Source organism: Myripristis murdjan, chromosome 23, assembly GCF_902150065.1.
Source record: "Myripristis murdjan chromosome 23, fMyrMur1.1, whole genome shotgun sequence".
NCBI classification, from domain to species: Eukaryota; Metazoa; Chordata; class Actinopteri; order Holocentriformes; family Holocentridae; genus Myripristis; species Myripristis murdjan.
Window position 1 is genome coordinate 14,191,016 of NC_044002.1, and position 27,304 is coordinate 14,218,319.

Genomic DNA, 27,304 nt, shown 5'->3' on the forward strand with positions numbered 1-27,304 from the left:
TGTGTTTACAGCCGAAGAGTTTATGGAGACAAATTAAAGCAACGGAAAGGCTGTTGGAATGTTTATATATTTATAATGAAATGTTAAAACTGACAGCAATTATGCGGCATGCATAAAAAAATGATGTGAGGTAATGTAAAGTATTCATAGACACTAGTAAACAAGGTGTAACTGAAAATTAGACTGGAAGTGTGTCAATATTTTCAGTGCATCCTCTGCAGAACTCTCATCTCACTGCTTTTGAAACATTGGCTGAACTTTGTGTGTGTGTGTGTGTGTGTGTGTGTGTGTGTGTGTGTGTATGTCCTCCCCTCCAGCTCCTGTATACATTTGACCAGCAGGTGTGTGTTAGCAGCTGCTCCCTGAACAAGGAGGAGACGCTGTTAGGTGAACCTCTCATCGTTTTTTAATGAGGAATTAACAGCAACATTCATTTTTGATAATCTATCTGACCAACACTCCAGCAATTAAAGGAACAGTTGACCCAAAAATGAAAATGTTTGAATCTTGAATTTGGTCTTCACTCACCCACATGCCATGTGAAACACAGCTGAAGTGTTTAAAATGGCAAGTGAAGTGTTAACTAAGTAGATTTTGATCCAATTTTCATTTTTAGGTGAAGTGTTCCTTTAAGGGAGAATTTCCAGCCTAACCGGTGCTGCACTCACGTAAAAGTTCAGACCTAAATGTCAGGCCCTACATGGTCTTACCGTCCAAGAGGAAGGTTGCAGTGTTATTAATTGTGCGACATGTGGGGACCCACCAGAATGAGGCCAGGTTTTAGAAATGCTGATGTACTGTAAAAAGCAGAGTTACCATGGAAACGATATGCAAACACATGACACCTCCTTCCTTTTTTCCCTTACAGCTGTCAGCCTGGCACAGAGGACCAAAGGACAGGAGCGCCTCAGACCAAGTAACACATATAAGCCCTCTCTCTTTTCTTTCTTTTTCCGTCTCTCTTTCATCGATCCTAACCATTACTCCATTCTGTAGAATTTGAACATGTTTGTCTCTCTTTGTGTGTAAAGTGTCCAAGTGTTTAACCCTCCTGATCGAGATCCACCCCATCAACAACACCAAAGTCCTCAAGGCGGTAGACTGCCGGGTCAGAGTGCAGGTAGCGTGTGTGTGTGTGTGTGTGTGTGTGTGTGTGTGTGTGTGTGTGTGTGTGTGTGTGTGTGTGTGTGTGTGTGTGTGTGTGTGTGTGTGTGTGTGTGTGTTTCAGTTCCTCAGAGCGCCTGTTCATTTTACAAGCTTGGCAGAAGTGCACTGACATTTCCCCCCCCTCTATATCAGTTCATTTCATTTGAGAATGATCTGTAATGGCATGAAATACCACAGTATATGTTGGCAAAGCAAATGTACACAACGCAGAAAACAAAATACAGAATGATAAATTACTGTGCTGCACACTGTTAGGAATTTAAATAGAGGAAAACAGAAGAAAAAAAATGAATAGAAGAAAAAGCAACAATTGTGCTCTGTATCTCTCCCTCTGTTCAAATGTAGATGGCTTCTTCTGACATTTGTACATAATAGGGCTGCGACAATATGCTTATCTCTCAATTGCGTTTCTACACGTATTGCGATTTGGTAATCTGATTTATTGTGATTTATTTATTGTGCTTTTTTTTAATCGTACTGATTCAGGAATTTAAAAATGAAAAACAAAAAAATTGCGATACTGATTTTAGCGGTGAGCTGATTTTTTCCCCCCTATCCCTACTATGTAAATATGTAAGAAATAAAAAAAAAATGCAAAAAAAATCGTTCAATACTTATGTGAAGTGAATTTTTCTTTTTCACCACTCAAAAATTGGGTTTGAATTGGGTTTACTGTTATTCATGTCATCTCTTTTATTTGCTCTCTCTCTGCCCCATTATGGAGTATCCAATATTTGCAGTCCAGTTATTATAAGGAAACATACTTCATACAGCATCTCTCTGTGTCAGTTTTCCAGACTTCAAGCTGAAATCTGTCATTTTTCTGCCAGTGATAAATATTTCATTCATCTGGCTTGCCGAGTCAGGTCCAATCAGCAGTATCACCATGAGTAGAGCGCCCTTTAAGAGACGAACATGGACATCTTGTTTACACTGAAAATACTTTTTTGTCAGCCTGACTGATAAGCTTGCGGCTCAGTGTTGTTGCCCACTTTTTGTGACAGAATTCCTGATTATTGAGAGGCAGAACATGGCTGCTACGTTTTTGCTGTAGTTTGATCATCATTTCAAATACTTCTCACTGCCAGAGGGGGAAGTTGGGGAAACTGTGTGTTTCACTTTATAAAAATCAGCCTTATTTTCAGATTGATTGTAATGCAGACTTGAAATGATTCAGTGGTTTTCATTAGGGAATCATCAGCTCAAGGGTGTTAAATGCCTCACTAGCCTTAAGGAGACAGTATAATCCTTAAATTCCAGTTTATAAAACATGCAAATCACCAAAGTGGAGATATGAGCTCTCTGCCTGACAGCAGTGATATTAATCAGTCATTCAGACGCTGATTTATGTTTCTCTGTGCTTTAGTTCCTCTATCCAGAGACAGACAGGAGCTCGGTGCTGGAGAGCCACCTGCTGCTGCTAACAGAGGACGGATGTGAGTTTGTCTCCGTGTCTGTCTCTTACAAACATAGCAAAAACAGGCTTAAATGATTAGGCTGCTGACTGATGTCAAAGAAAAGGCAGTGATTTCGCTCTCTTGTTCTGCCTCCCCGTCTCTTACATGTTGCTGTTTTAGTCTCTGGCCTCATTTTCACCTGGTATTTAAACGCAGTCTATATCTGGGTACCATATCCGGTTCGGGACAAACGCATGCTAACGCGCCGTGTAAACACACACGGTTCACATTGTGATGGGAATGTGATCCTATCCGTCACACCGCCTCCGGAGGCGGTTTGATCTCAGCAAGATGGAAAGGCAATCTGTGCAGTGTGTCTGCATCGGAGAGAAGGTGCCTGTCCAGTCAGCTGATCGCCTGCAGATAGAAATGTCATCACCATGTCTCCTATAAAGCCGTAGAAGCAGCAGGCTGTAATATTATGTCTGCAGTATGGCCTCCCCTCTCACCTGGGGTCAGGAGCTGTGCTGTATGTATCAAACATTTTAAAAATTCCACTTAATAAACCTCTTAAGAGCTTATTTTGGAGTGAAATCACTTTTTGCTATCAAGCAGTGTACACTTTGCTCAAACATAAGTCTTGAAATATTCTCAATTCTTAATAAGTGTGTTTTTGCAACAGTCACAGGTGCTGCAAATGAATACATTACCATGGAAACTGCAAAAATTAAGACCCTGTCAGCTTTCATTTTCCCCTGTGTGCAGTGTTAAAATAACCTGCAACATGTGTATGTGTTGGGACACTGAGGGTCGGAGGCTGTCTGTATGTATATCTGTGTGTTGTGGTATAGTAATCTGTATGTTTTTGTGCGTTGTTCACTATTTTCACGTTCGAGAATTCCTTTAAGAATGCATTTTTGAATCCAGTTACTGGTTTGCATGTTACATGTTAGAAATGACATCCAGTCACAGTGTGCCCATGCCCACAATGAGAAAACCTGTTATTGTCCCTTTAAAGAGGTGTTGTTTGTCTCTCAGAAAGCTGATGCCTTTTAAAATTTCAGTCTAGCACAGTATACCTGCCCTGATCATTATAGACCACACTGTGTTTTTGACACTTTACTATGAGGCCAGTGAAATATTTGGAGCTGACATTTTGTGCTGAGTCACCTCTGCCTCAGCCTTCAGCTCATGAGAGATGTCAGTGATGTTGCTGTAAGCTGCAGAGCTGTGTGAGGTATCACTCCAGTTCAAGGCGAAACTTACATTGGACCTAAACGTCAAAAAATGCCGATGTTATCCATCAAACTTGACTTTTTTTTTTTTTTTTTTTTTTTTTTTTCAAATCTGTGTCTTTCAGATGTTGATCAGTATCACATTCTGCTGACCAAACAGGAAGGTTACCGAGTGGTAAGGCAGGCTCTTAGCCCCTCTTCATTTATTTATTTTTTATTTTATTTTTTAGGAGGTTTCTCTCAGTGAAGGCCTCCGTTAAATGTCTAACAAATGAATTATTGAAATGAAGAAAGGAGCTGACCTTTTAGAGCTGTCGTAAGATATATAAACCAGTCAAACACATCCATGTTCAGGTATTACATTTTAGCCAATTTGAGTAGAAAATAAGTAAAACCAGTAATACAAATAATACAAAACATTTCAATATTTAAAAAAAAAAAAATAAATAAAAATATTCTGATAGGGTGAAAATAATTTCTTTTTCTGGGTTGGTGTTAGGGATTTCCCAAAATTAAAATTGTTTGTCAAAGTGTGGAAAATGTGTGTGTGTGTGTGTGTGTGTGTGTGTGTGTGTGTGTGTGTGTGTGTGTGTGTGTGTGTGTGTGTGTGTGTGTGTGTGTGTGTGTGTGTGTGTGTGTGTGTGTGTGTGTGTGTGTGTGTGTGTGTGTGTGAAATCAGGTGGTGGTGAATCCAGACCGTTTGTCCAAAGCAGTGGAGAGAGTGGTGGAAGACTTCAGCTGGGTCCAGTGGGATGGACACACACAGAGACTCTACTACCTCACACACAGGGTACCATACACACACACACACACACATTTTTATTTAGTTTCATGAATAAGTACTTGTATGCTCTATGGCTGTACTCGATACCCTCCTGCTGGAGCGACCTGTTTTGAGTGGCTGCTTATTTTCCTGATGGCCTTGTCTGCAAACCTTTTTTCTCCAATAAAAAAATGATCAAAAGTGTCAGAAGATAAGAAAGGAGAGAACTCAGTGAAGTGACAGTGACAGTGCAGTAAACCCACTGCCATCACCTTCATCCCCATCATGCAGGATTACTTGGTTCTGAATTTTTTTTGTGTGTGTGTGTCACCTTGGGAGAAGGGGCTCATAGCAGTCAAATCTGCCTACATGCAGAGAGTAAAGACAACAGGGAAGAAAAAAAAAACAGATAAAAAAAGACCCTAGTTGATATCTTTGCAGAATTTATGCCTTCGGAAATGGAGATCCTTAGATCCTTGTACGTCCTTGAAACATCGCAGAACCAAGACTTTCCTACCTTCTGTCAAAGCCAGAATACCCTTGGGTCATTCCCTTGAGATTTTCCAGACATTTGAGGGAAAGTAATAATTGTCTTGTATGTAGGTGAATGTAATCTGCCTAAAGAGCCCATGAAACTTCTTACTTTCATGGCTTACTGACTCCTACTGTCTTGATTTTATGTGTTTCCTGTTGAAACAGAATATAGTGCAGGGGAAGGTCACTCACAAGTTTTTTTTTCTTTGATGAAATCATAATTTATATCTACAAGTGTAGGATGATGTCACTATTTAAGATGCTGTGTTTTGCAGGACGTAGAAGTTGTGTGAGGTAATTTCACGGGGACGTAAAGTTTGAAACCTTTAATTTGACATCATCTTGAATGCGATGATGATAAAAATGATTGAGGTGCGCAACCTTTATTTTGACATGGGGTCTTTTATTTTGAAATATGGTAATGCGCCGCTTGAAGGACTCTCTAAAAACTTGGTATTTCACTCAGGGGCAGTGCCTTTACATCCTGTGTCTTACACATTGACTAATCCATACATACACATTGATCCATTTGGGAAATATTTTGTTATCTTAAATTGATTAGATATCATTCGCCAATTCCTTTGAATGCATTTCCTATTTTTTTTTTTTTTTTTAAATGAGAAAATGTCTTAAGATGACTTCTCACTCCAACAAAAGACAATGTTGTGCTTGATTTTCAATAAGGGAGAGTGGTTGTCATGTTTTTTTTTATGGTTGATATCTCATTTTGGAATGAACCTGTGTGCATGAATGAAAACGAGAACATGAAGCAACACATTTGCAAACACATGCCTGTTAATGTAAACAGCGCTAATCGTGATATTGTGACATTCCTTTCCCAGGAGAAGTCTGTGCTGCACTGTGTCCAGTTTTACCCCAACCATAACTGTGAGACTGTGGTGAGAGCTCCCAGTGCCTCCTGTAATTTAGCAAATTCATGATCACGCTATCAACGATCAGCTTCCACCAGTTTCATGTTGTTGCAGTTTTAGTATTTACTGTACAGTTGTTTGTGTTCTGTGTATCATTCTCTTACTTTATATTTCTGTCTAACAGTTGGAGCTGCAGCTCGAGTTGCCTGCTAATCCCTTCAGCAAAGTCACGTAAGGCAGCAACATCTACCACAAAAAAAAAAAAATAATAAAATGTGTTGTCTGTGCAGTCTAGTTATTTCATGTAGTGTGTTTCTCTGTATGCTTTCAGTGTTTCTCTGTATCTGTACCAAAAAAACAATTTCTGCTCATTTCCTCTGCATGGACAAGGAGGCTGTTGTGATTTTACACTAATTTTATTTTTCGGTTTGAAAACCCCCAAACATGTTTGAGTCACTGTAATTTTTGTACTAATTAATTATCATTTTTGTTTTGTAACTCTGTGTGTGTGTGTGTGTGTGTGTGTCCAACAGGTTTGTTAACCTAGGTTTTGATCATTACCATGCCGTGAGACCTGAGCAGGAGCTCATTAGGATGGAAGTGTTCACAAACAGAATAGGTAACACTCTCTGTCTTTTTCCACTCTCCCTCTCTCTCTCTCACACACACACACGCACACACACACACACACACGCACACACAAACACACACACACCAGCCTCGGATCCCATCGGCTGTTGTCTGAAAACGGTTTAGCCTCTGGGGGCAACGGCCAGTGTTTCGGGGCTTCCGGTGTGGCTGCTGGCTGCTCACTTTCATTTCTGTGTCTTTCATCACACGAGTTGAGCGTTTCTCCACACAACACACACACATCAGTAACTTTTGTGGGTGTTTTAGGTCCAGACGACATTTTGACCAATGTGTTCCACCTCTGCCATTCCCCACATGGACTGTTTCCCTTCATAAAACCACTCAAACTGCAAACGGAAACCACAACAAATCCTGTGCCTTGCCTGCAGACTCTGTATATCTGTGTGATTAGCTATATATCAATGGATCTATATCTATATTTAGATATATAATCTGTTTATAGAGATTACACAGACACAAATGCAAACAATGTGCCTGCACACAAGCACACACTCCCACACTGTAGATGTAAAAAAAATGAATAAATAAAAAAAAATACACACATCAACACTTTGAGGACTGATTTTGTGTATTTTTGTGCAACTTGTGTTTCTCTTCTGTTTGACCTGGCGTTTGAATGAAAACAAGCGAGTAAGTGCCCGTTTATTTCAGAAGCTGTGTTATAATCTATAATCCATAATGATGCAAGATGATATTTAATAACATGATTGCCATGTGTGTAATCTAGTAATGACTGTTAATCCACAATATTAATGATGATATGATGCGATGTGATGTGTCGTCCCATAATGATCACGTAATCAGCCATCACTCATGAGGCAACTGGAATGATTATGACTTGAATAGTTACAGTACATTTTTTAAAAATTCACACTGGTTATGTTGGAGAATTTGACCACAGAATATTATTGGATGTTGTTGCTGATTTGAACACTTCACATGCTGTTATTAAATTTATCACTGAAATACTGAACAATGAACATTTGGGATTGTTTCCCCCCTTTTCTTTATATTTTCTATATTGAATGAAGGTTATTAGCTCTTAATTCAATGATGGTAGCACAGAGAATTAACCAAGGGAACTGTTTTTTTTTTTTTTTTTTTTTTTTGAATGACTGATTCATTAATTATTATGCTAAATTTGCAATATGATTTAATGCAGACCCACTGATTTTGCAGCTCGCAGAAACAAATGTCTTACTTTACATCACTGTTGTCAGTTAATGCACTCTTATAGTTGTGCAGTGTGCCCTGAACATAATGTGAACATTTCATGTTAATTTCATGCTGTTTGTCATGAACATAGTTTTGAATGTGCGTGATGTTGTAATGTTAGTGCTCATGATTCATAACAGCGCCCTCTTGTGGTGTATTTCAGGCAGCATGTGTGTGTGCTGGAGCCACGCTCCTCATGACATTCAAGAGCTGACCTACACTCTCGTCTTGGTTCACAAAGGTGAGTGCGTGTGTGTGTGTGTGTGTGTGTGTGTGTGTGTTTTTATCTACTGTCAATCCAGGTTATGTGCACTATCTCTCTCTGTGCTGCTCTCCCTATCTTCAGCAGACAGCGAGGAATTCCTTGCAGCTCTGGTTGAAGTGATAATAAAGTTTTAATTCTGAATTTTTCACTTTCTCACAGGCTGCAGTAAGATGTTCAAAGTGTCTTTGGACAGTGGCGGGTCGTGCCTGAAAGCCAAACAGCTGCATCCTCTCTTCATTCCCATGGGTCTGGAGACACACTCACACACACAGACACAAACACACAGACACACACACTCATACACTTACACCAACACCCTCATAAATAAATCCTTATAAGAAAACAACATGATTCAAAAGTGTGTGAAAGTTTGAACACCCCAAATGGATTTGCGTGCTTCTGCATTCAAAACAGGCACAGATACAAATGTGTGTGACTGTGTGTGTGTGTGTGTGTGTGTGTGTGTGTGTGTGTGTGTGTGTGTGTGTGTGTGTGTATCCTCACATCTCACATCCCCATATCTGTGTGTGCATACTGCAGACACAGACGCGTGCACACGCAGATAGACGGTGACAGTGTTATTTTTCTATGTAGGTTACTACATCCTGGTGTGTCTGCAAGGTTATTTTCTGCACTGTATCAACACCAGGCAGCAGGAGATGCTCTGTCACTCCCTCTTTCTCTCCGGTAAGACGACTCTCTACTCTCCTCAATATGAGGAACACGTCCCAAAACATCGAGCCGCATCTCTTTTGACTGAGTCCATGTCCAGGCTGCCCTCCTCTTCTTCATCCACAGCTTTCATTTTTTGGCTTGAAACATGAAAGCAGTGCAGAGTTACGACTTTGTTTTTTCCCGGAAGAGGGCATGGAGCTGCCATTAATCCTTGCATCCTAATTTATGTTTTTTTTTTTTTTAATTAGTCTCTAATGCCTATTTTGTTCACAACTAAGTGTGTTTCCCAAACTGCAAATGATTTCCATGCACAAGTCAGGATTAGTTTCTCACATTGTTTTATTTTTATTACTTTTTTTTTTTTACTACTATTTTTTTTTTTTTTTTACTATTTTTATTACTAAACGGCAAAAAAAGAAAAAAAAAGTCCACCTTTACTTGTCATTTAGCCTCGTATATAGTTTTAAAAGCTTGCTTTTCTTGAGACAAGCAAAAAAAAAAATCTGTCTATTGGATGACATAGATGACATAATCCCACTTTTTCCAGTGTTAATCAATTTAGTTCCATAATTTTCTTGAATCAAATGTCATCTGCCTTATTCTGCCTTGTTTCAACATATTTATACTCAAACAAGTGGGATTATCTCATCTCAGTGGCAGATTTTTTCACTTGTTTGAAGAAGAACAAGGTTTCAGTGCTGAATTTGAGACAAAACGGCTTGTTAAGCTGGAGACTGTGTGCGGTGTCACTGTTTTTCTGTTTGGCCGAACAACCTTCAGGTCGTGACGCAGTGCTGGGCCCGGAAGGAGAGCTGACTTGTGCCTCAGTGCTGGGCGGTGAGGAAGAGACCGGCACGGCTCTGTTGGACTTGTCCAGCGGGAAGATCTGCACTGCCGAGCTCTGCCCCGCCTTCCTGCTGCAGATTCTCCGCGCAGACACGCCCTCCTGTGCGGCGAGGTGAGCGAGAGCCACGTCTTCTTCCACTGTCAGATTTGTTCAGCACTTTCTTACACAGAAACCAGAACCTGTAGATAAAATGCACAGTGGATCCCCACACTGCTGAAATAAATATACATCCAGAGAACCTTTGCCTCTGTTTGATATTTATTTCATCAGTGTGTGGGTCTATTGTTCATTTTATATATGGACTATTTTTTTTTTTGTTTGTTTGTTTTTGGATCCAGAGGAGCTCTTGGCAGCCTATGTAAACACCACTAGACACTGAATTATGTCCAACAACTAAAATAAAACCCTTTTAAAACTTGAACTTAACAAACACTTTGACTTTCGACTTTCCAAAAAGAACAAAAGTCGTCTCATTTTAAGTGCGTTGTTGTCCATATACATGCACAGTTTTGGACTAAAGACACAGGCTGTTTTAGGATTTACCTCTTGATTTTGCCTCTTTGTCCCTATTTCTTCCTCTCAAAACACATCCACGATTACAGACACTCTTCGGACACTTTGAGATGGGTGTTTTAAGTTTTTATCAGCCTCTAAAGATCGAAGTGATAGATGCTGAGCAGCTCGGATAGTTTATTTTGCGTTTGCTGGGGTTTTCTGTTTCTCATTTCCTAGCAAAGCACATTCGCCAAGACCAGTTTTTTCTTTTTCCCTTAAAATCAGATGAACGTTTGCATTGATGGAGTTGACTGACTGATAACATAGATTCTAACCTAGATTCACTGAGTTAATTTATTTGAATACCTCGATTATATTCTTCACTGGCTTGAATAAATGATCGACTGTCCTCTTGCATGCACACATCCACCTCTCCAGCTGTGTCTTTGTGCCCGTGTCCCTGTATGTTTATATATATTTATGTTGTTTTCCTATACCGCCTCCGCCCCGGCCGTGCCGCCCCTGCAGCAGGACTGACCGACAGCGCTTGGCCGCCCTCCACTGCCTGCTGGTTTACATGGGAAACGATCCAAACCTGGAGCTCAAGGTAGAGACGGCGGGAGGGACGGTGCGGAGTGAAATCTGAACCGTCTTCACTGAGGCGCTGCTCAAATAAACACGCCGCCGCTTCACAAATGAAAACATCTGTCATCATCAGGGCGTGCAGAACGAACAGCGTCACCCCGTGTTTCGTTCTCAAACAACCTGATGTCATTATTTTTCTTAAACTCTACACTGCGTATCTATATCTGTCTATCTATATGTACTATGTGTGTGTGTAAAAATAATCTCAACATGTCATTTAGTCTCATTCAAGCTTGCCTTTCTTTAGACAAATGAGACAATCTTCCAGCGGGATGAGGTAATCCCATTTGTTTCCAATGCTAATCAACTTGTTTCCAGACTTTTCTTGAATCAGGTGCCTTTTTCTTGATCCTGCCAGGCCGATCTGCTTTATTCTGCCTCGTTTCTATTATTAATAGTATTAATACTTATTCCAAGAAAAATTCTGTGTTAGACACAAGTGGGGTTATGTCATCTCGGTGGATCATCAGGGTGTGTGGAACGTACAGCGTCACTCTGTGTTTCATTTTCAAACAACCTAATGTCATTATTATTATTATTTTTTTTTAGCCGGGGGGTGAGAACAGCAAAGTTTTGAGGAAAGTTAAAATATCATTAACCTCTCCTCCGTTAGGGAAAGAGGGAACGAGGGAGGGTTATGTAAGAGAGATTCTGTCTGCGGTCTTTACAAGGGGAGATGAGAGAGGAAAACAGAGGCGGTTGATGCTGAAATCTCTGCTGCCTCGTCACCGTAAAGCGCCCCAAAAAGCAGGAAAACGCCGCGTGCAACTCCTTGATTTAGAAGCGAGGGGACGGAGGGAACAAGTCAGGGATGGAAGGTTAGATGGGGGACATTTAGGAAGCAGAGAGGAAGAGAACAACAAGACAGATGGTAAAATAAATCATAAGAAAGTCAAACAGACTGAGAGAAATAGGAGGGGATGTTTTGTTTGGACAGGCGGCTGGCTGAGAGTCAGAGTCTATTAGTGCTTTGCCTAATTTAAGAGGTTCTCACTGTTCTGATAGATTGTAATAAATCCTTTTTTTTTAGAGGTTAAATGAGTCACGAGTTTAATTTGTGCAGCGAAACCTCAGAAATTGAACTGTACACATAACCTTTAATGGAACCGGCAGCATAAAAGTAGTGTCTTTTTATTACAGCCGATTGCTTGTGACCGCTTGTCTTTGTTCATAGCTTTAATTCTGCTCTTCCTCCTCTTTTTTTTAAAAACTTTTTTCCTTTCTTGTAGTTTTCTCCGTGCCGTCATTTCTCCTGTTTCTGGATAGACCAGTCAAAATAAAAATGGCCGAGAGATGTGCCTTCACACGGCAGAGATACGGGTGACAGAAAATCAGATTTCCAGCGTGGCAGTGAGAACTGCAGCGCGGCGCTTTGAGCGTATCATTAATCTTTCATGTCTATAATACAAACATTTGTACATCCATCAGAGAGTCTGGTATAGTTTCTGCACAGATACCTTATCGCTAATGGAACTGCCTCATTGCAAAAGGAGATATCCACCATTTTGGAAAAAAAAAAAAATAAGGAAAAAAAGAAAAAACAAATCACTGCACAAAAGTGAAACAGTTTCTGATGATTTGAAAAGAACAGCTGGTGCATTTAGGCCGTGGTTTACAACATGCAGACCGGATCCTCCGCATTTTAAGGTGATCGAATAACAATGCGAGAGCTGTCGGGGGAGAATGTCACCTGTCTCCTGTGTGTTTCTGTGTCCTGCCTCCAGATTATTGATTGGCTGTGTGACAGCGTGACAGCCTTTGGGTCCTTTGATCATATCCAGGAGTTCATTCTAGGTGAGCAGCGGCTGACTCGAGAGGATGCACACAAACCTGCAGAGTGTAACCTTCTCTTCCCCTGAGCACATAGAGCACTACGACCAGCTTTTCTGCCTCATGTGTATATGTGGATCAAACTGCTGTATTGATATCTGTAGAGGAATACATAAATAAATAAACTGTCTGTACCTGTAACTTACTGTCCCACTGTATAAACCTTTCCGTCATTTCTCCCTCTGTGTCTCACTCTTCGTCTCGCTCTTGTCTGCTTCCCTCGCAGCGTCCTTGTACCGGATCAGCTACGACAAGTCTCTCGGTCTGGATAAAGTCTTGCCTTACTCCTCCGTATTCGACAAGAAGGTAACCGCACGCGAAAACACGGCGAGGCATAAAAATAAACACGGGACACGGATAGGGATGGGAATGCAAAGCAGGCCACACTTGCAGTTCCATTTCTGTCTTTGTGGCTGAGTTGTAAACACACACACACACACACATGCATACATACACAACGCCTGTCTGTGTGTGTGTTGTAGGAAATACCGATGTGCCTGCTGGAGGTGCCTGGTGTGTCCTGCACCACCGAGCTGCACACTGAGCCTGTCTTCAGAGGGAAGGTAACAAGGTCGACAGCACCACAGTATGAGCTCTTACCACACTCACAAGTTATTGCATATGTCAGCACTGTGCAGCGTCTACTTAACCCCTGATTTCCCCTTCAATTTCCCCTCAAGTGGCTTCAAAGTTAGGAGAAAACCAAAACAAATTTTCTTTTTTGCATATATATTCTGTCTCTGCCGGTTTCAACGCTCCATTGACGCTCCGTCACGTTTATACAGTGTGAATGATCCAAACCCAAGATGCCATTGTTTTATGGCTGCACCATTGCATCAGATAGAAAATGTCTACATGGTTTGCGCATCATTTTATGCATGTAATTCGGCAGGACATAGTTGGTGACCTTTGGAGCTCCACTAGAATTTAAAATGAAGTTCTGTGCGTTTGAGCAACATGCATGTGTAATGATGAACCCACAGCAGAGCAGCAGAGGGTTTTAAAGGCTATTTTGCATGTTTTAGTCTATTTAGCTCATTCATGCACACTTTATGTTACTCACAACCAATTTCCAAGACATACAGTATAGTTTTGTATTGTTAAATATGTCCAAATTTTATAACATTCAAACATTTGGGTGATAAGATTCTTTTCTGATTTAACTTATATTTGTGCTCTGGTTTAGAAGTCATGAACACGCTACATTAGTTCATATTCTAGATTCAAGTTCAAGTCTATTTAAAGCCTTTAATTACTTTTAAAGAGTGCTCAGAGGGCTTTACAGGCCCACAGTTTAGAGAAAACAAAATACTACTCTCTGACCTGAATCCTCATAATGGGCAAAAACAAATTCCAAAAAAACAAAAAAACACAATAAACCTCCCAGAGACCAATAGGGGGAAACTGAAGAAATCTTGGGAAGCCCCTTCCAGGCCGGCCAGCAGTGCAGCGGGAGTCGAGCAGACAAATATTAGAGCCAATCAGCTGCAGCCAAATATGAAGAGTTTATAAAAACGTTTTCTTCGGAGACGGACGTGTTCCAAGTGCAACAGAGAGGAACGGCGCATTCACATGCTGTCGCTAAAAAAACAGAAAAACGAAGTATCTCAAACTTCATAACAGATGAACCACATTAACTTTTCTGGGCTTTGTTTCTCCGACCCAAATGGCTTGTGAATGCAGCGCTGTTTGCTTTGCAGTCCCTCAGTATCGAAGCTTCCCTCCAGCACGTGAAAGCACCAGAAAACATTAGTCCTTTCAATTCAATGTGGGCATTAAACTGAATTAACATGCAAATTGATTTTTGTACCACTGTGAAAAGAATGGAAACAAATGGCCCTCTGGAAGGTAGGAAAAACACTTTCAGACATCTAAAACAGCAGGGAATTGCATTTGTTGTTGCGCTAGAGCATGCAAAAGCAATTTCTGTATTAGTGAGGTCACTTGAACTATTTCTAAACATTTACCACCACCGATAAAACTAGACGGTGCTTTTCTGTCATTTTCACATGTGGTTAAGGCAGATTTGTGATATAATGGAGGGGAGAAAGCTGTTGCACGCGGCATTTCAGCCATTAGAAAGCATTGAGCCTTGATTTGCTGTTTCTGTTTGGACACAGTGCAGAAGCAATTATTCTCAAAGGTTTTGCAATGTCCTTGCTTTGTCACTGTGGTATTGTTTGTTTGTGTGTGTGTGTGTGTGTGTGTGTGTGTGTGTGCAGGCCAGGGGTCTCCAGGGGTTCTGGTCGGAGCTGCAGTGGAACACAGAGAAGATGAAATATCTGGAGGCCGTTCCTAACCCCAGATACAGAACGTCATACATACAGGCCGACTGGGATAAACTGGTGTGTGTGTGTGTGTGTGTGTGTGTGTCTGTGTTCATGTTCCTAGCAACAAAAACCTCCCATGCAGATTTATTTAACACAAATCACAACCACATTATGTTGTCCATACTCAAAGCTGTAATTCTTTGCACATGTTGCACAGTCTGGTGCAAGAGAGAGAACGTGTGTGTGCATGTGTGTGTGCGTGTGTGTTAACATTTCTGTGGGTTTTCGCCAGACAACAGAAACATATTTTCAGCCTCACCGTATCGGTGTTGTTGTGTTTCAGAGGTCGGAGACGAGAAGCTCATCCAGCCACCCGAAGCACTTGGAGGAAAACACCAAGAAGTAAGTGGGACTCAAAGTGCAAAGGAGACTTCTTCCGCAGGTCGAGGCCTCCATATATCTTCATAAAAGTGCCGCACAGATATAGTCGTGAGATTGGGGGAAGGGGAGGGGCAGCTTCATATCCGCGCTGCGTTCCAGCGTTTGAAAAATGACACTAATGAGGCGCTATAATTAAAGGTCAGGATTTCTAACCTTGGGAGTCCTGCTGCTCCGCTGCTCTGACTTTGATGAAAGTTGGAGCGATGATGCATTTTGGCCCCGTGTTCTGGCCTTTAAAAACATTACACTGATTACGATTAAAGGTCAGAGTTTCAAACTTTGAGAGGCCCTGAACTTCTTCGCTTTGCCACAAAACTTGCTGCACACGTTCAGCTGTCGGTACAAATGAAAATGATTCACTGATGAGGACAAGCATTTTGGAGCTGTGTTCAGGAATTTGAAATGTTACACTGATTGGCCTGGAGGGGGCGCTGGAATGACAGTCAGAGTTTTAAAATTTGAAACGACATAGCTGTTTCACCACCAGCCCAGTTTGATGAAATGTGGAGGGATGATGGATCTGGACGCTGATTGGCCAAAGTGTTGCCTGCATCATTTGTGATGGACGGCATGTTTACATGTTACTGTTATTAGTAACAGTAATTGTGATATGATTGAAGTAGGATAATACACTCACCTCTGTACGACCAGTGGTTTGGTTCCTATGAGTAGCATTTTGTGTTAGCTTAGCATAAAGACTTGAAGTCTATGGGAGTCATTAGCCTAGCTCTGTTAAAGTGAAAACATAAACTCACGATACACTGTGTAGGTGAGACAGCTTTGTAGCTGCTGTAAGGTTTTTCACTTTGATGGAGCTAGGCTAACGACTCCCAGTATTCCAGTATTCCTGTAAGCTCATAATCTCAATATGAGAAATCAGCCTCAGAGGTCTGGTTTGCTCCCATTAACATGGGAATGTCTCACTGTTTTCACTTTTGGTTTTCACCATCTGTGCAAACTCAGACCTGCACAGCATTAAGGCTGCACTTAACAAAAAACATGAAAAGTGATCACTTCTTTCCAGTGGTGTAATAATCTGAATCCAGGGCACAGGGCAATAGACTCAAATGTTCCTTGTCTCTAACATGCACTGACTGGGACATGCTGTTCCCCAACACATTGTGTTTTTGCACATATTCACACTTCATCTCACCATATTTTTTAAATCTATTTGTCAACAGGCACTTTATTTAATGCATATATCAGCTTATGATATGGACTGATACTGTACATGTATTTCCACTGTGTCAGTGTGAGTTTAAGTGTTGTTATAATAAAGAACAGAGGTAGCTGACAGCTCAGACAGACAGCTTCCGGCTAAATTTTTTTTCTTCATATTTTCATCGGGAGAAATGAGACACCCCGTTGAATGTTTTGCAAACTAGTTTATTTTTGGCAATGGAGAAATTCATCGTAGGTTCATGTAAACAACTTAATCTGGATAACACTTTAATGGCCCTGCATTGTGACACTCGGAGGCATATTTACTCACACAAGAGCTGAGATTGAACAGAAAAGATGTAGTGCAGCAATAACAGCAAGTAGTGAGCCTGCATCCAAGTATGGAAACAAATTGTTTATTAATGGTCTATAAAGTGTTTACAATGTAATTATAAAGCATTCATAAGGGCAGTCTTATTATAAGGTGGTACCTAATTGACATGTTAGATTACAGCATCGTCTGGTTGCTGCCGGGGATCGAACCGCCACCTTTCGGTTAATAATTAGCCTCTGGACCCCAAGGCCAACCTCTTTACAAGCTTACAAACTTAAAAACTGTTTTTTAATATATCGTTGCTCCTGACTGCAGCAGTGTAGCCGTACACTGCCTCGACCTCGGCAGAATAAAACATTAGAGTCTCATAATGCTGTCTTGAGGGATTGTTTTTCACACAAGCCTTTATTTTTTTGTCTTATTTTCTAGAGTTCTGTCCGTGGTGGACACCTGGAGTCTCGGTAAGGCAGCATAGCGCTTTGAATACACACACACACACACACACTCAGGCACAGATTCAAAGATACACAGATACACACGCCCCAAACAAAAGACTGTGGATGTAATAAATAACAAAACCTTGGTTCATAATAGATCTCAAAACTTGCTTGTGTGTGTGCGAGGGGGGGAGGGGTTTCTGAGTGTGTCTGCGAGTGTGTGTGTTCCTCCGGGGTCACATTCTTCAAGCCCAGTGGAGAATTCATCAGAACAGCAACCACCAAACTAATTTATCATGGAGTGAGAGAATAAAAAAAAAAAAAAAAAAAAAAAAAGCAGGCAGGGAGGGAGAGCGAAGGGAAAAATTCCGTCAAAGAAAATAGGAAACGAGGAGAGGTGAGGAATGCCACAATTATATAACAGCGGGAGTTCGGTACTTTTCTCTCTTTCTCTCTCATGACTAATGCAGCTGTTTCATGTCAACCACAAGACCAGACCCCCCCTCACCTCAGTAAACTCAAACGGATTATCTCACACACACCCACAGACACCCCTCTGATTCACTCTGACATACCCCCGACACGCACATCCCTCCAATTTCGATCACTCTTCCCGGCGAGGAGCAGCACCCCTCACGCACACTTGTCTTTTTGATTTCATAACGGCGCTGTGGTGTGACATGCCGCGCTGTACTTGCATTACATGTGGAGTAATAGCACCGCAATGGAGGAGGCAGTGGTGTAAAGGAGGAAAATGGTTATATGTTTATGTAAGATGTCAGGTGGTGTATCGTGCTACTTCTGTGAATCAAAACAGGCTCTGCAACCGCGATGCATAAACTGCTTTGAAAGATGTGACGCTTATAGATGCGTGGGTTTGATCGGTGAAAGCTGTTGATGGTATTTTTGTTTTCATAGCATGCATTTTGTGCTAACTATCTTTGAATTGGATGTCCATGCAAAAAAAAAAAAAAAAAAGAATGCAGCATGTTATTCCTGGCTCGCAGATGGTCATTTGACACGAAAACTTTCTATCAAGATACGCTGAAGAAATCCTCCAAGCAGCTCTTTAAAACAGGTCATTTGTCAAATGATTTTTTTTAATGTAATCAGTGCTGGAAAGAGCAGCTGAAACCATTACTTACTGTAGGTAAAAGATGCACAGGCATGATGGAAAAATACTCCAGTAAAAGTCCTGCGGTCATTTTTTTTTTTTTTTTTTTTTTTTTTTTTTTTTTGTAATGTCAAAATATGAGCGTGTTATCAGTAAAATGTGGTTAAGCATGGAAAGGAAAACAGTGTCATTGTGAGGAATGGTTCCTTTCTGAGTGTTACCTCATTGATGCATTAACCTGCAAGAGGTATTTTAATGTTGCAGCTCTAACCGCTCCATATACTGTTTATACTGTAACAATGCATTGTGTTTTATGTGTAGCTTGTAAAAGCTTATCCTGCAAAATGGCTCCAGCCGTCAGATAAATGTAGTGCAGTAAAGAGTAAAATATTCCCCTCTGAAAAACAGTGCAGTAAAAGTACCATGTCTCACAAAATAGAAATACCCGACTAAGTGCTGGTAACTCAAAATTGTACTTGAGTAAATGAGTAGTTTTGGACCTCTGTCTGTAATAATTTCTACAAAAATGTCAGTCAGCGCCATCACATCAGGGTTAGGCTGTCCAAGAGGCAAAAACATGACACTCCCTTGTAGTGTCCCATCCTTACTGTGATTTTTATTCCTCTTAAATCATTTATCAAATCTCAGACTTACTCATGTTTGTCTCTGCAGTATTCTGTAAAATGCTTCAGAGGGTGCAGTGGTGCTTAGTGACACCGTCCCGTAACCAAAAGGTCACACGGTCGATAAATGTAAACAGCCAATGTGCTGAACCTCCATATAACCTGACCAGCTGTTGCCCAGTCACTCAGTTAAATGCCTGAAATGGAAATATCAAATGGAAACATAAAACGGCTGATAACTTTGAACCGCTAACAGCCGTGCAGCAAGTCTGGCAGCAGAGCCCGTCAGCAAACTCTGCCCCGCCGGCGCTATTTATATCTGCAAGTTATTCAACTTTAAAATCACAAAGCCGGCTTCTTACATGTGTGTCGATATGATGAAAGTGATCAAAAGATTGTGTCTCTGGCTGTCTGTGTGTGTGTGTGTGTGTGTGTGTGTGTGTGTGTGTGTGTGTGTGTGAAATAATTCATCTGAAGTGGTCCAAGCTTTGTGGCTGACATAAAACAACTGCAAACACACAAGCACACACACACAGACCAGAACTGTGCCCTCATAACCTCAAGCTTTGCGATGCATTTTCAAAGCACAAATGCTCCCAAACACAGCCTATTTGTGCAATCTCATCCTTTTTGATATTCACTTTTCCCCCCTTAACTTCTGGAACAAGCTGGTGTTTGGCTCCTTCCCCTTCCCCGAGCCGGTCCATTTAGTGATGATACCAGGCTGACACACCTGAAGGCTAGCGGCAGTGTCCAGCCGAGTGCAGCCGTGGCATCAAAGGTTTCTTCAGATGTGTCTTTTATGTGTGTCTAGCCAGTAACGCCTGGTCTCTTCTAGATAAGAAGCTGGTGCCACTCTTCCAGGAGGAAGACCACCAACAGAGGGCGCTCATAGGCCTGGTGAGCCAGAGAGAGGCTGCAGCACACACGCACACACACACACATGCACATACAAAATATGTTTCATATCATGCATCGTGATCCTTTGGTTTTATGGTGTATTTTTAAATCAAAAATCCACTCAGAAATAGAACTGAGTCTTGGAAGGGTAACAGGAAAAGTTTCAGAGGGGATTTGATTTGAACTTTCACAAACTTCAAAAAGATTTGAAAAGCATCACTTGCACAACATATGAGATGCAGGATATGAAGAAGCCCGCCAGTCAAAAGTTTAAGTATTGGATTCATGAGCAATTTTTTTTTTTTTTTTTTTTTTGCACGTGTGTCTTTCTGGCATCCTTGTCAACTCTTTAAGTGGTGTACCTTGTCTTTTTGTGTATTTGTCTTATTCTCATGAGTAACTGTCCATTGTAGACACCCTGACATCACGCTGAGACATTTTCAGTGCTGCTACAAATACGTTTGATCACAGAATGTTTTCTGTTGTTGTGTCGGTGTGTGTCAGTCCCTCAGGATTAGAGAGCAAGACTTTCTGTCTAGATGCAGTGAGAGGCGGGGATACCAGTCTCCTGTGGCCCTCAAAGACCACAATGCATTGCAACCTCGGTTTGCATCTTAGCAGATCAGTCATCAGTAGCGTGTTAAGTACTATTGCCGGCATTTCCGACTTTCCTGTGATTACAACAACCAGGTGCACCGTGGCGTTGCTCTCTCCACCTTCACTAATGGAAGTAGAGATAGATTCAAGATTCAAGAAAAACTTTCAAGATTCCAGAAAAGGCAGGATAATGAGGCAGGTTGAGGGGAGTCTGAATAGTCTGAATCAGAAATCCACAACACTTAATCACAAAACTACTCCTGGAACGCACTGGACATCACAAATTAGCTAGTCAGTGTAAGAGTGTTGACGGAGGGATTTTTCGTTGTACGTGTTAAAGAGTCATTTCACAGTACAAAAAAAAAAAGATATTTTCCCACTTACCCCCAGGGTGAATAGATACATATTGACAAAAACAAAAACAAAAAAAAAAAACTGGAAAACATCTTCAAATAAGAAAAAAAGACCAAATTTTAATTTCAAAATGATCACAAGCATCTTTTTCTGCTTTATGTTCTGTGGGGAAAGAAAAATCACATTTGCGCATATCAAACATATACACTGATGCTGATACATATATGATTAGGCCGGCCAATATTTTGTGGTCAGGCTCTAAAGAAGACCAAGTGATCACAAGGGGTAAGCGGCAAAATGAGTATTTTGGAGGAACTGCTCCTTTAATACATAAAAGGCTGACCGTCTATTATCTTACTTCACAGCCATCTTTTGACCTGAAACACTTGAGATGAGTCGACAGTTTAAAAAATAAAGAAAAGAACCACCGGCTCAAGGCCCCGGATCTGATACTTGCACTTTTGACTGTGTTGGTGTTTGATGGACGATTTTATATCTCGCAGCTTTCTCTGTGCTCAGCATAGTTTTTAAAGAGCGGATCGCTTCAATTTAATGGAGTTCAGTCAGATGTTAGCAGACTGTCTGCTATTCTTAGAGCAGCCCAGCTCTCTCTCTCTCTCTCTCTCTCTCTGTCTCCTTCCCTCACCCCGTTTGTCCCACCATCCTTCTTCCCTCCTCTCCTCTCTCCTTCTCTTTCCTTCATCCCTCTCTCTCTCTTCTCTTCTCTTCTCTTCTCTTCTCTTCTCTCCTCTCCTCCTCTCTTCTCCAATCCTATTCACAGTTAAATCAATTTTAGGACGCCATAGTCGAGGTGAACTCAATTTAACCCGACTAAACACACACCAAAGTATGCCTAAAGCACCCACCCATATACACAAAGTTTCACTTAATCTCACTTACTCTCCTCAGTTACTTCTTAGTACTGAAAGTGTGTGTGTGTGTGTGTGTGTGTGTGTGTGTGTGTGTGTGTGTGTGTGTGTGTGTGTGTGTGTGTGTGTGTGTGTGTGTGTGTGTGTGTGTGTGTGTGTGTGTGTGTGTGTGCGCGTTTGTGCCGTAGATGGTCGATAAGCTTCGAGAACATCTCAACAGACACCTGCCTCGACTAGGCAAGAAGAAGATCGACTCACTGGTGGTCAGCTACGTGGCCAAACTGGTTGGTGCACTGTGTTTTTGTCTGTGTGTGTGTGTGTGTGTGTGTGTGTGTGTGTGTGTGTGATAACTGAGGGAGAAAAAGAGATGTGTGTCCAGGGACTCTCTCTATACATATTTATTTATTCATAGTAGCTTTTTAGTGAAGTCTTTCCCCCTCACATGCACACAGCTCTCTCAGTTGTATTTATTTTTGTGTCTGCCATTACTTTTCAGCCGGAAGCGGCACACTCAGGACATTTACACCCAGGGCAGGCATCAGTCCGAATGAAGCCATTAACTTTCTGATTAAAGTAACACAAATAGACACAAATGCAGTCAAAAAAGATGAAATGAATGTCAAATTAATCACTCATACTTTTTTACCCCTTTGTACCGTAACAATTTTGAATGAATTAAATTATAGTGAAGTTAAATTATCATTTTGCTGAGGACTCCTTGGTAGCCCATCATGGACCTCATATTGAAAACCACTGACCTACACTGTAAAAGAAAGCTCCATCTTAACAAATCATTTAGTCTCATATACAGTGTGAAAATCTGAAATCTGCAAACAGGATGAGATGAAATTATTTCCAAAGCTAATTCAACTTGTTTCCACAATTTTCTTGAAACAAGTGTCATTTTCTTGATACTAATCGGCTGAACCCTGTTCTGCCTTTTTCCAACATATTTATACTAACAAATCTTGAAATGGCATTGGAAACAATTGCTGTAATCTCATCCTGTCTTTTTTTCCCCCCATGCTCTGAGAAAATCAAGAGTTAAACACTGAATATGAGGCCATGACTTGTTAAGGTGGATATTTTTTGCAGTGGAGAGAACAGCAGGTGGGATTCGCCTAGGTAAGTTGAAATGAAACGATAAAACTAAAAAGAAACAAAACTACAGAAGAAGAAGAAAAAAAAGCCACTCCCTCTCTGCTTGACACTCAGGAGCAGGCACAGACACGGGGGGCTCTGTAAAGTAAGTCTTTAGTATTCCTGGAAGGTAATTCCCTTCACAGCTTGGAGCTGCTGAAAGAAGACATACAGCATATATCAACACAACAGTATTAAATCAGGCCAAGGATAAGGCCTGAATTGAATAGAAAGCAGGATGCACCACATTTTTTGGGACTTTGCAGGGTTGCAGAGAGAGCCCCCACACTCGCAGCTTGATTGGTCGACGGTGCAGCTCACTACAACATAAGTTTTAACTCGCGGTTTGACAACTCAGAGGGAAGAGAGTGTTCAATGGCAGCAACAAGCATGTTTGAAATCGCTGTGCCATGTTGCGTCTCAGTCAAAGTGCAGAGGTGATTAAATTTATTCAGCTCAGGCCTGAGGTGAAAAGCTTTGTTGCATCCTTGAATGTCGGGCTCATTAAAACACTCACGCGAGGAGGCGGCGGACAGCGGACAGCGCCAGCGAGGAGCGTTTCACTTAGCGAAGCGGCGGACTCGCTTCCTCGCCGGGCCGCGCGCTCACACATCAAGCTGACTCGTGCTTTAAAAAACTCTGGGTGGTGCCGTTTCAAAGAGGACGCCACGAGGAAAGAACATCTCCCCTCTGTGTCACTGCTTATTGAGACTAATGGCTGTGTTGACACAGGGGAGAAGTTGGGGGTGAAATGGATTACAGCTTTTAAGAGCCGGGGAACTTCTGCTTTGATAGATTGCAGCTCTACAGTACATTATTGTCGTAGTTATTTATTTCCCACTCCCGTTGTTATGGACGACCAAGATACATTCGTTTCATAACACAGCCAATGTCGCAGCGAAGAATGACCTGCTCACAGCTGAATATGAACCATTAAAAGTAGGAATAAATGTTAAAGGTAATGGTGTTAATTGAAAGAGACTGAAATATACTTTTAATTAAGCAGCAGAAAAGTTATTAAGAAAACCCAAGGTTATTAAAGTTTTTTCAGCAGGGGAGCCCACCCTGAGTAAATTCAGACTCACCGTCAAGACCGAGGCTCATTAACACAAATCGCTGATTCTAGATTTTATTCTAAGAGAAAGCCACCCAAGGATTACTGCGCTTCACTGTGTGATTTTAAATCACTTTATTGCCTTACTTTTTCTGCACCAAAAACATCCCGGCCACATAGCTTTATCATTTCATCTAGCTCTAGGGGGGCCTTGAATACATCAGTGGCGAGAAGAAGAAAAATGAACCGAGACAAAAAGAAAGAAATCACCGAATAATTATTTTTTTGCCCGAGAAGGTGCCGCATTTGTGTTTCCAAACAATGAATTTCTCATTTTTTGAGGCGTGACGTTCAAATGCTCCCGACAGTGAGTGTGTAATGTTAACAGACCAGTGGATTTGTCATTTGGCGGCGCGGTGTTTGACATATGGAGTATTAGTTGGTTCATCTGAGTTTACAAAAGTGACAGAGTGAATCCCTTAATTTCCCTGGCTCATCTGCTCGAACATGATGTTCTTGGCGTAGACAATAAACAAGCTGTCTAGTTTGGTTTTCCGTTTGCGAGGTGATACGGCGCAGAAGTGAAGTGATGAAACAAAGAAAGAAGAGAGGAGGGGAAAAAAAAGGGATTTTTAAGTTCGAGATAAGCCCTCCGGAGGGGCTTACTGTTATGTCTTGTCTTTTTGACACCTTTGTATTTTTAGGCCGGTCGGTTACATAAGTGAAGTTAATTGAAATTCCCACCCTGGGGTCAGTGGAGGACGGTGCTGTCGGAGGGTTTCCCACTGGTCTGCAGGATGTGAACGAGGCAGATCCTCTTCCTGTTATTCGGCAGCACAGAGGAGATGAGAGAGTAGTCATGCGTGGACAGAGAGAGAAAGAGAATGAGTGTGTGTGTGTGTGTGTGTGTGTGTGAGTTCAGTCGATTGGAAAGTGTTTCAAAAGAGTCAAGTGCAGCCGTATGATGCGGGTGCTGTACGTTGAGAGATGTTCGGTCACATGACACGTGTGTGTGTGCGTGTGCGCATATCGGCAGCCGCATCACTCTTGTTCTGTGGAAATGAAAACGGGAAGTGTCAAGGAAAAAGAGAGAAGTGGGGAAGCTGAGCTAAATGAACACTGAGTAAGCAAAACCGACGGCTTCGATCACTTCGCCGCAAGCAGATGTTGTATTGTCTCCGAGGTGAAGGCGTTTGAATCGGCTCCTAATGAAGGGATGCTGTGGTTTCCAACATCCCTGGCCTGCGATGCACAAAGTCTCCATCTTGACAAGTCATTTCATCTAATATACACTGTTTAAATTTTAAATTTATCACTGAAATGAGAGAACAGTTTGCTTCCAGTGATTTTTTTTTTTTTTTTTTTTTTTTTACTGGGAATGAGTATAAATATGTCGAAACAAGGCCGGCTAAGGCAGATCAGCCCACTAGTATCAAGATTTTTTATGACACTGAATGAAAGTTTTTTTTGCAGTGTTTTGAGGAAAATGTTGAATTTAAATCGAACCAAGCAAATCCTCGCATCTTCTTCCTAATGTGTGTGTGTGTGTGTGTGTGTGTGTGTGTGTGTTTAGCTGGAGCTCATCAGACACATGCTGGAGTCAGTATGGCTGAAGTACAAACTTGGCCCTCATGTTTTGTGCTTGTGAGTATCCCTTTCACTTCTCAGTGTGTGTGTGTGTGTGTAGCATAAGTGATACTTTTTGTTTCCTTTTAATGTCCTTAAGTCCTGTTTAAACTTTGTCAAATTTCAAGTTGGTTAACAAAAAGAGTTAATGTTTGTGTGGGATTGTGCAACCAGATATCAGTGTCGTGTGTAGTTAAGCTCTGTTTTTAATCTAATGTATGCAGTTTGTGTGTGTGCGTGTGTGTGTGTGTGTGTGTGTGTGTGTGTGTGTGTGTGTGTGTCTTCATCTTTCGACATGTGTGATCAAAATCCTATCACCCCCTGCTGTGTGCTTGTCCTCATGTGCAAATAGCAATGACCCTCTTCACATGTGCGCTCACGTTATATAACATTCCCTGTGAAATTTTCTTTGTGTGTGTGTGTGTGTGTGTGTGTGTGTGTGTGTGTTCATGTTCCAGGACACAGCAGGGCAGTTCGGCAGAGTGGGCCGTGTTTCACTTCATGCTTCGGATCCTGGAAGCCACGAGGGGTCTCTGTCTGCCCCTCCCACCTGGTAAGAAACATACACACACACACACACACATACACACACACTTCTGCTCGTTATAATCTAGTCTGCATCTCTACCTCTCCCAGAATAGCAATGTGTGTTTGCGCTGAGGGACGACAGACCCAGACTCTCTCCAGCGCTAATGTAACCAAAAATATGTTAAACATTAGCATAGTGCAGACATGGGTGAAGCGGAGACTGAATATATTTTGAATAACTTGAATTCACTTTGAATATTTGCAGCAAAAAATCCAGCCCAAAACAGCCTCACTGTGTAATTGAAGAGTTTAGTCTGAGTTTATGGCAGTAGCTTGGAAGGATGTACATGAACATGCTGCTGTCAAAAGTTATGTGTGTGTACATGGTTTGCTTTCTTTTTTTATTTTAGTTTATCCTGCAGTTGTAAGCAACATTTTCTATTTTATTTATCCAGTATCGGTCATTCATACATACAGACTGAATCGGCAAATACCTTTAAGACCCACTTGGTCACGGGCCTCTTGATGTACATGCATCATTATGAGTGCATTAAAGCTTCGTTCAGCTCCAGCTGAGGCCACAGGGACGGTCAGCAACACCCCAAGAAGCTTCTCAGCCTTGTTGAGTAAGCCTCTTACCTCACTTGGGATTCCCCTCAGGATATTTTCGGCTTCACTTCTTGACATGAAGGTATTCTTTGAGAGAATCTGGCAGCTGAACCTTCAAACTATGTTTATCTCTGGTTACTGTCCAGTGACATCATCCATTTGTCCAGAAAGGAGAACATTCAACATCTGGAGGTCTGGTTTGTTAGACCGCTCTTTGAGTTGAACGTCCAAACTGTCCAGCACCTTAAAAATGGTATGCTGTCGTATTCCTTGGGTGTTTTTGGCTGACTACCAGTGAATCTTTTGGGGGGATCTCTTTGGTTCTTCAAACTTTTCCTCATTCTTCTTTTTTTTGAAGAGCTGAGCCAACAAATTAACAACAGCCTGCATGTCCTCAATCGTTTGGGATCGCTTTTGCAATGACTTTAGGCACTCAAGCTTTCCCAGTACCTTTGATGCTACCAGCAGTCCCGTGAAGAGTCTTATCCATCTGGAAATGATCTAGGAAACCACCGGCCCTTGTGCCAGTGTCGGAACCAGCTGCGGGATTTCCTCCAAACTGGACAACACAGCCTCATACTGAGAAATGTATCGACAGCTTGTCCACACAATGTCCACCTAGTCGGACAGAGAGGTTCCACTGTTTCGGTATGCCC

General features: G+C 41.6%; 1 protein-coding gene across 3 annotated transcripts in view; it reads left to right on the forward strand.

Annotated features, from left to right (window-relative positions):
* Positions 1-27,304, forward strand: part of gsap (gamma-secretase activating protein) — a 45,311-nt gene that overhangs the window by 2,803 nt on the left and 15,204 nt on the right. For 2 of the 3 annotated variants that reach the window (XM_030046232.1, XM_030046235.1), the window contains exons 4-27: positions 318-387; positions 869-916; positions 1,032-1,120; positions 2,534-2,603; positions 3,925-3,974; positions 4,479-4,589; positions 5,939-5,995; positions 6,153-6,199; positions 6,502-6,587; positions 7,998-8,075; positions 8,259-8,345; positions 8,694-8,786; positions 9,555-9,732; positions 10,645-10,723; positions 12,486-12,555; positions 12,818-12,897; positions 13,074-13,154; positions 14,814-14,936; positions 15,205-15,263; positions 17,227-17,258; positions 19,810-19,871; positions 21,880-21,975; positions 25,459-25,529; positions 25,970-26,064. In XM_030046232.1, coding sequence (XP_029902092.1) covers positions 318-387; positions 869-916; positions 1,032-1,120; positions 2,534-2,603; positions 3,925-3,974; positions 4,479-4,589; positions 5,939-5,995; positions 6,153-6,199; positions 6,502-6,587; positions 7,998-8,075; positions 8,259-8,345; positions 8,694-8,786; positions 9,555-9,732; positions 10,645-10,723; positions 12,486-12,555; positions 12,818-12,897; positions 13,074-13,154; positions 14,814-14,936; positions 15,205-15,263; positions 17,227-17,258; positions 19,810-19,871; positions 21,880-21,975; positions 25,459-25,529; positions 25,970-26,064 — 1,912 coding nt within the window. The remainder of the gene's footprint in view (positions 1-317; positions 388-868; positions 917-1,031; positions 1,121-2,533; positions 2,604-3,924; positions 3,975-4,478; positions 4,590-5,938; positions 5,996-6,152; positions 6,200-6,501; positions 6,588-7,997; positions 8,076-8,258; positions 8,346-8,693; positions 8,787-9,554; positions 9,733-10,644; positions 10,724-12,485; positions 12,556-12,817; positions 12,898-13,073; positions 13,155-14,813; positions 14,937-15,204; positions 15,264-17,226; positions 17,259-19,809; positions 19,872-21,879; positions 21,976-25,458; positions 25,530-25,969; positions 26,065-27,304) is intronic. The other variant, XM_030046234.1, reaches the window with a different exon arrangement.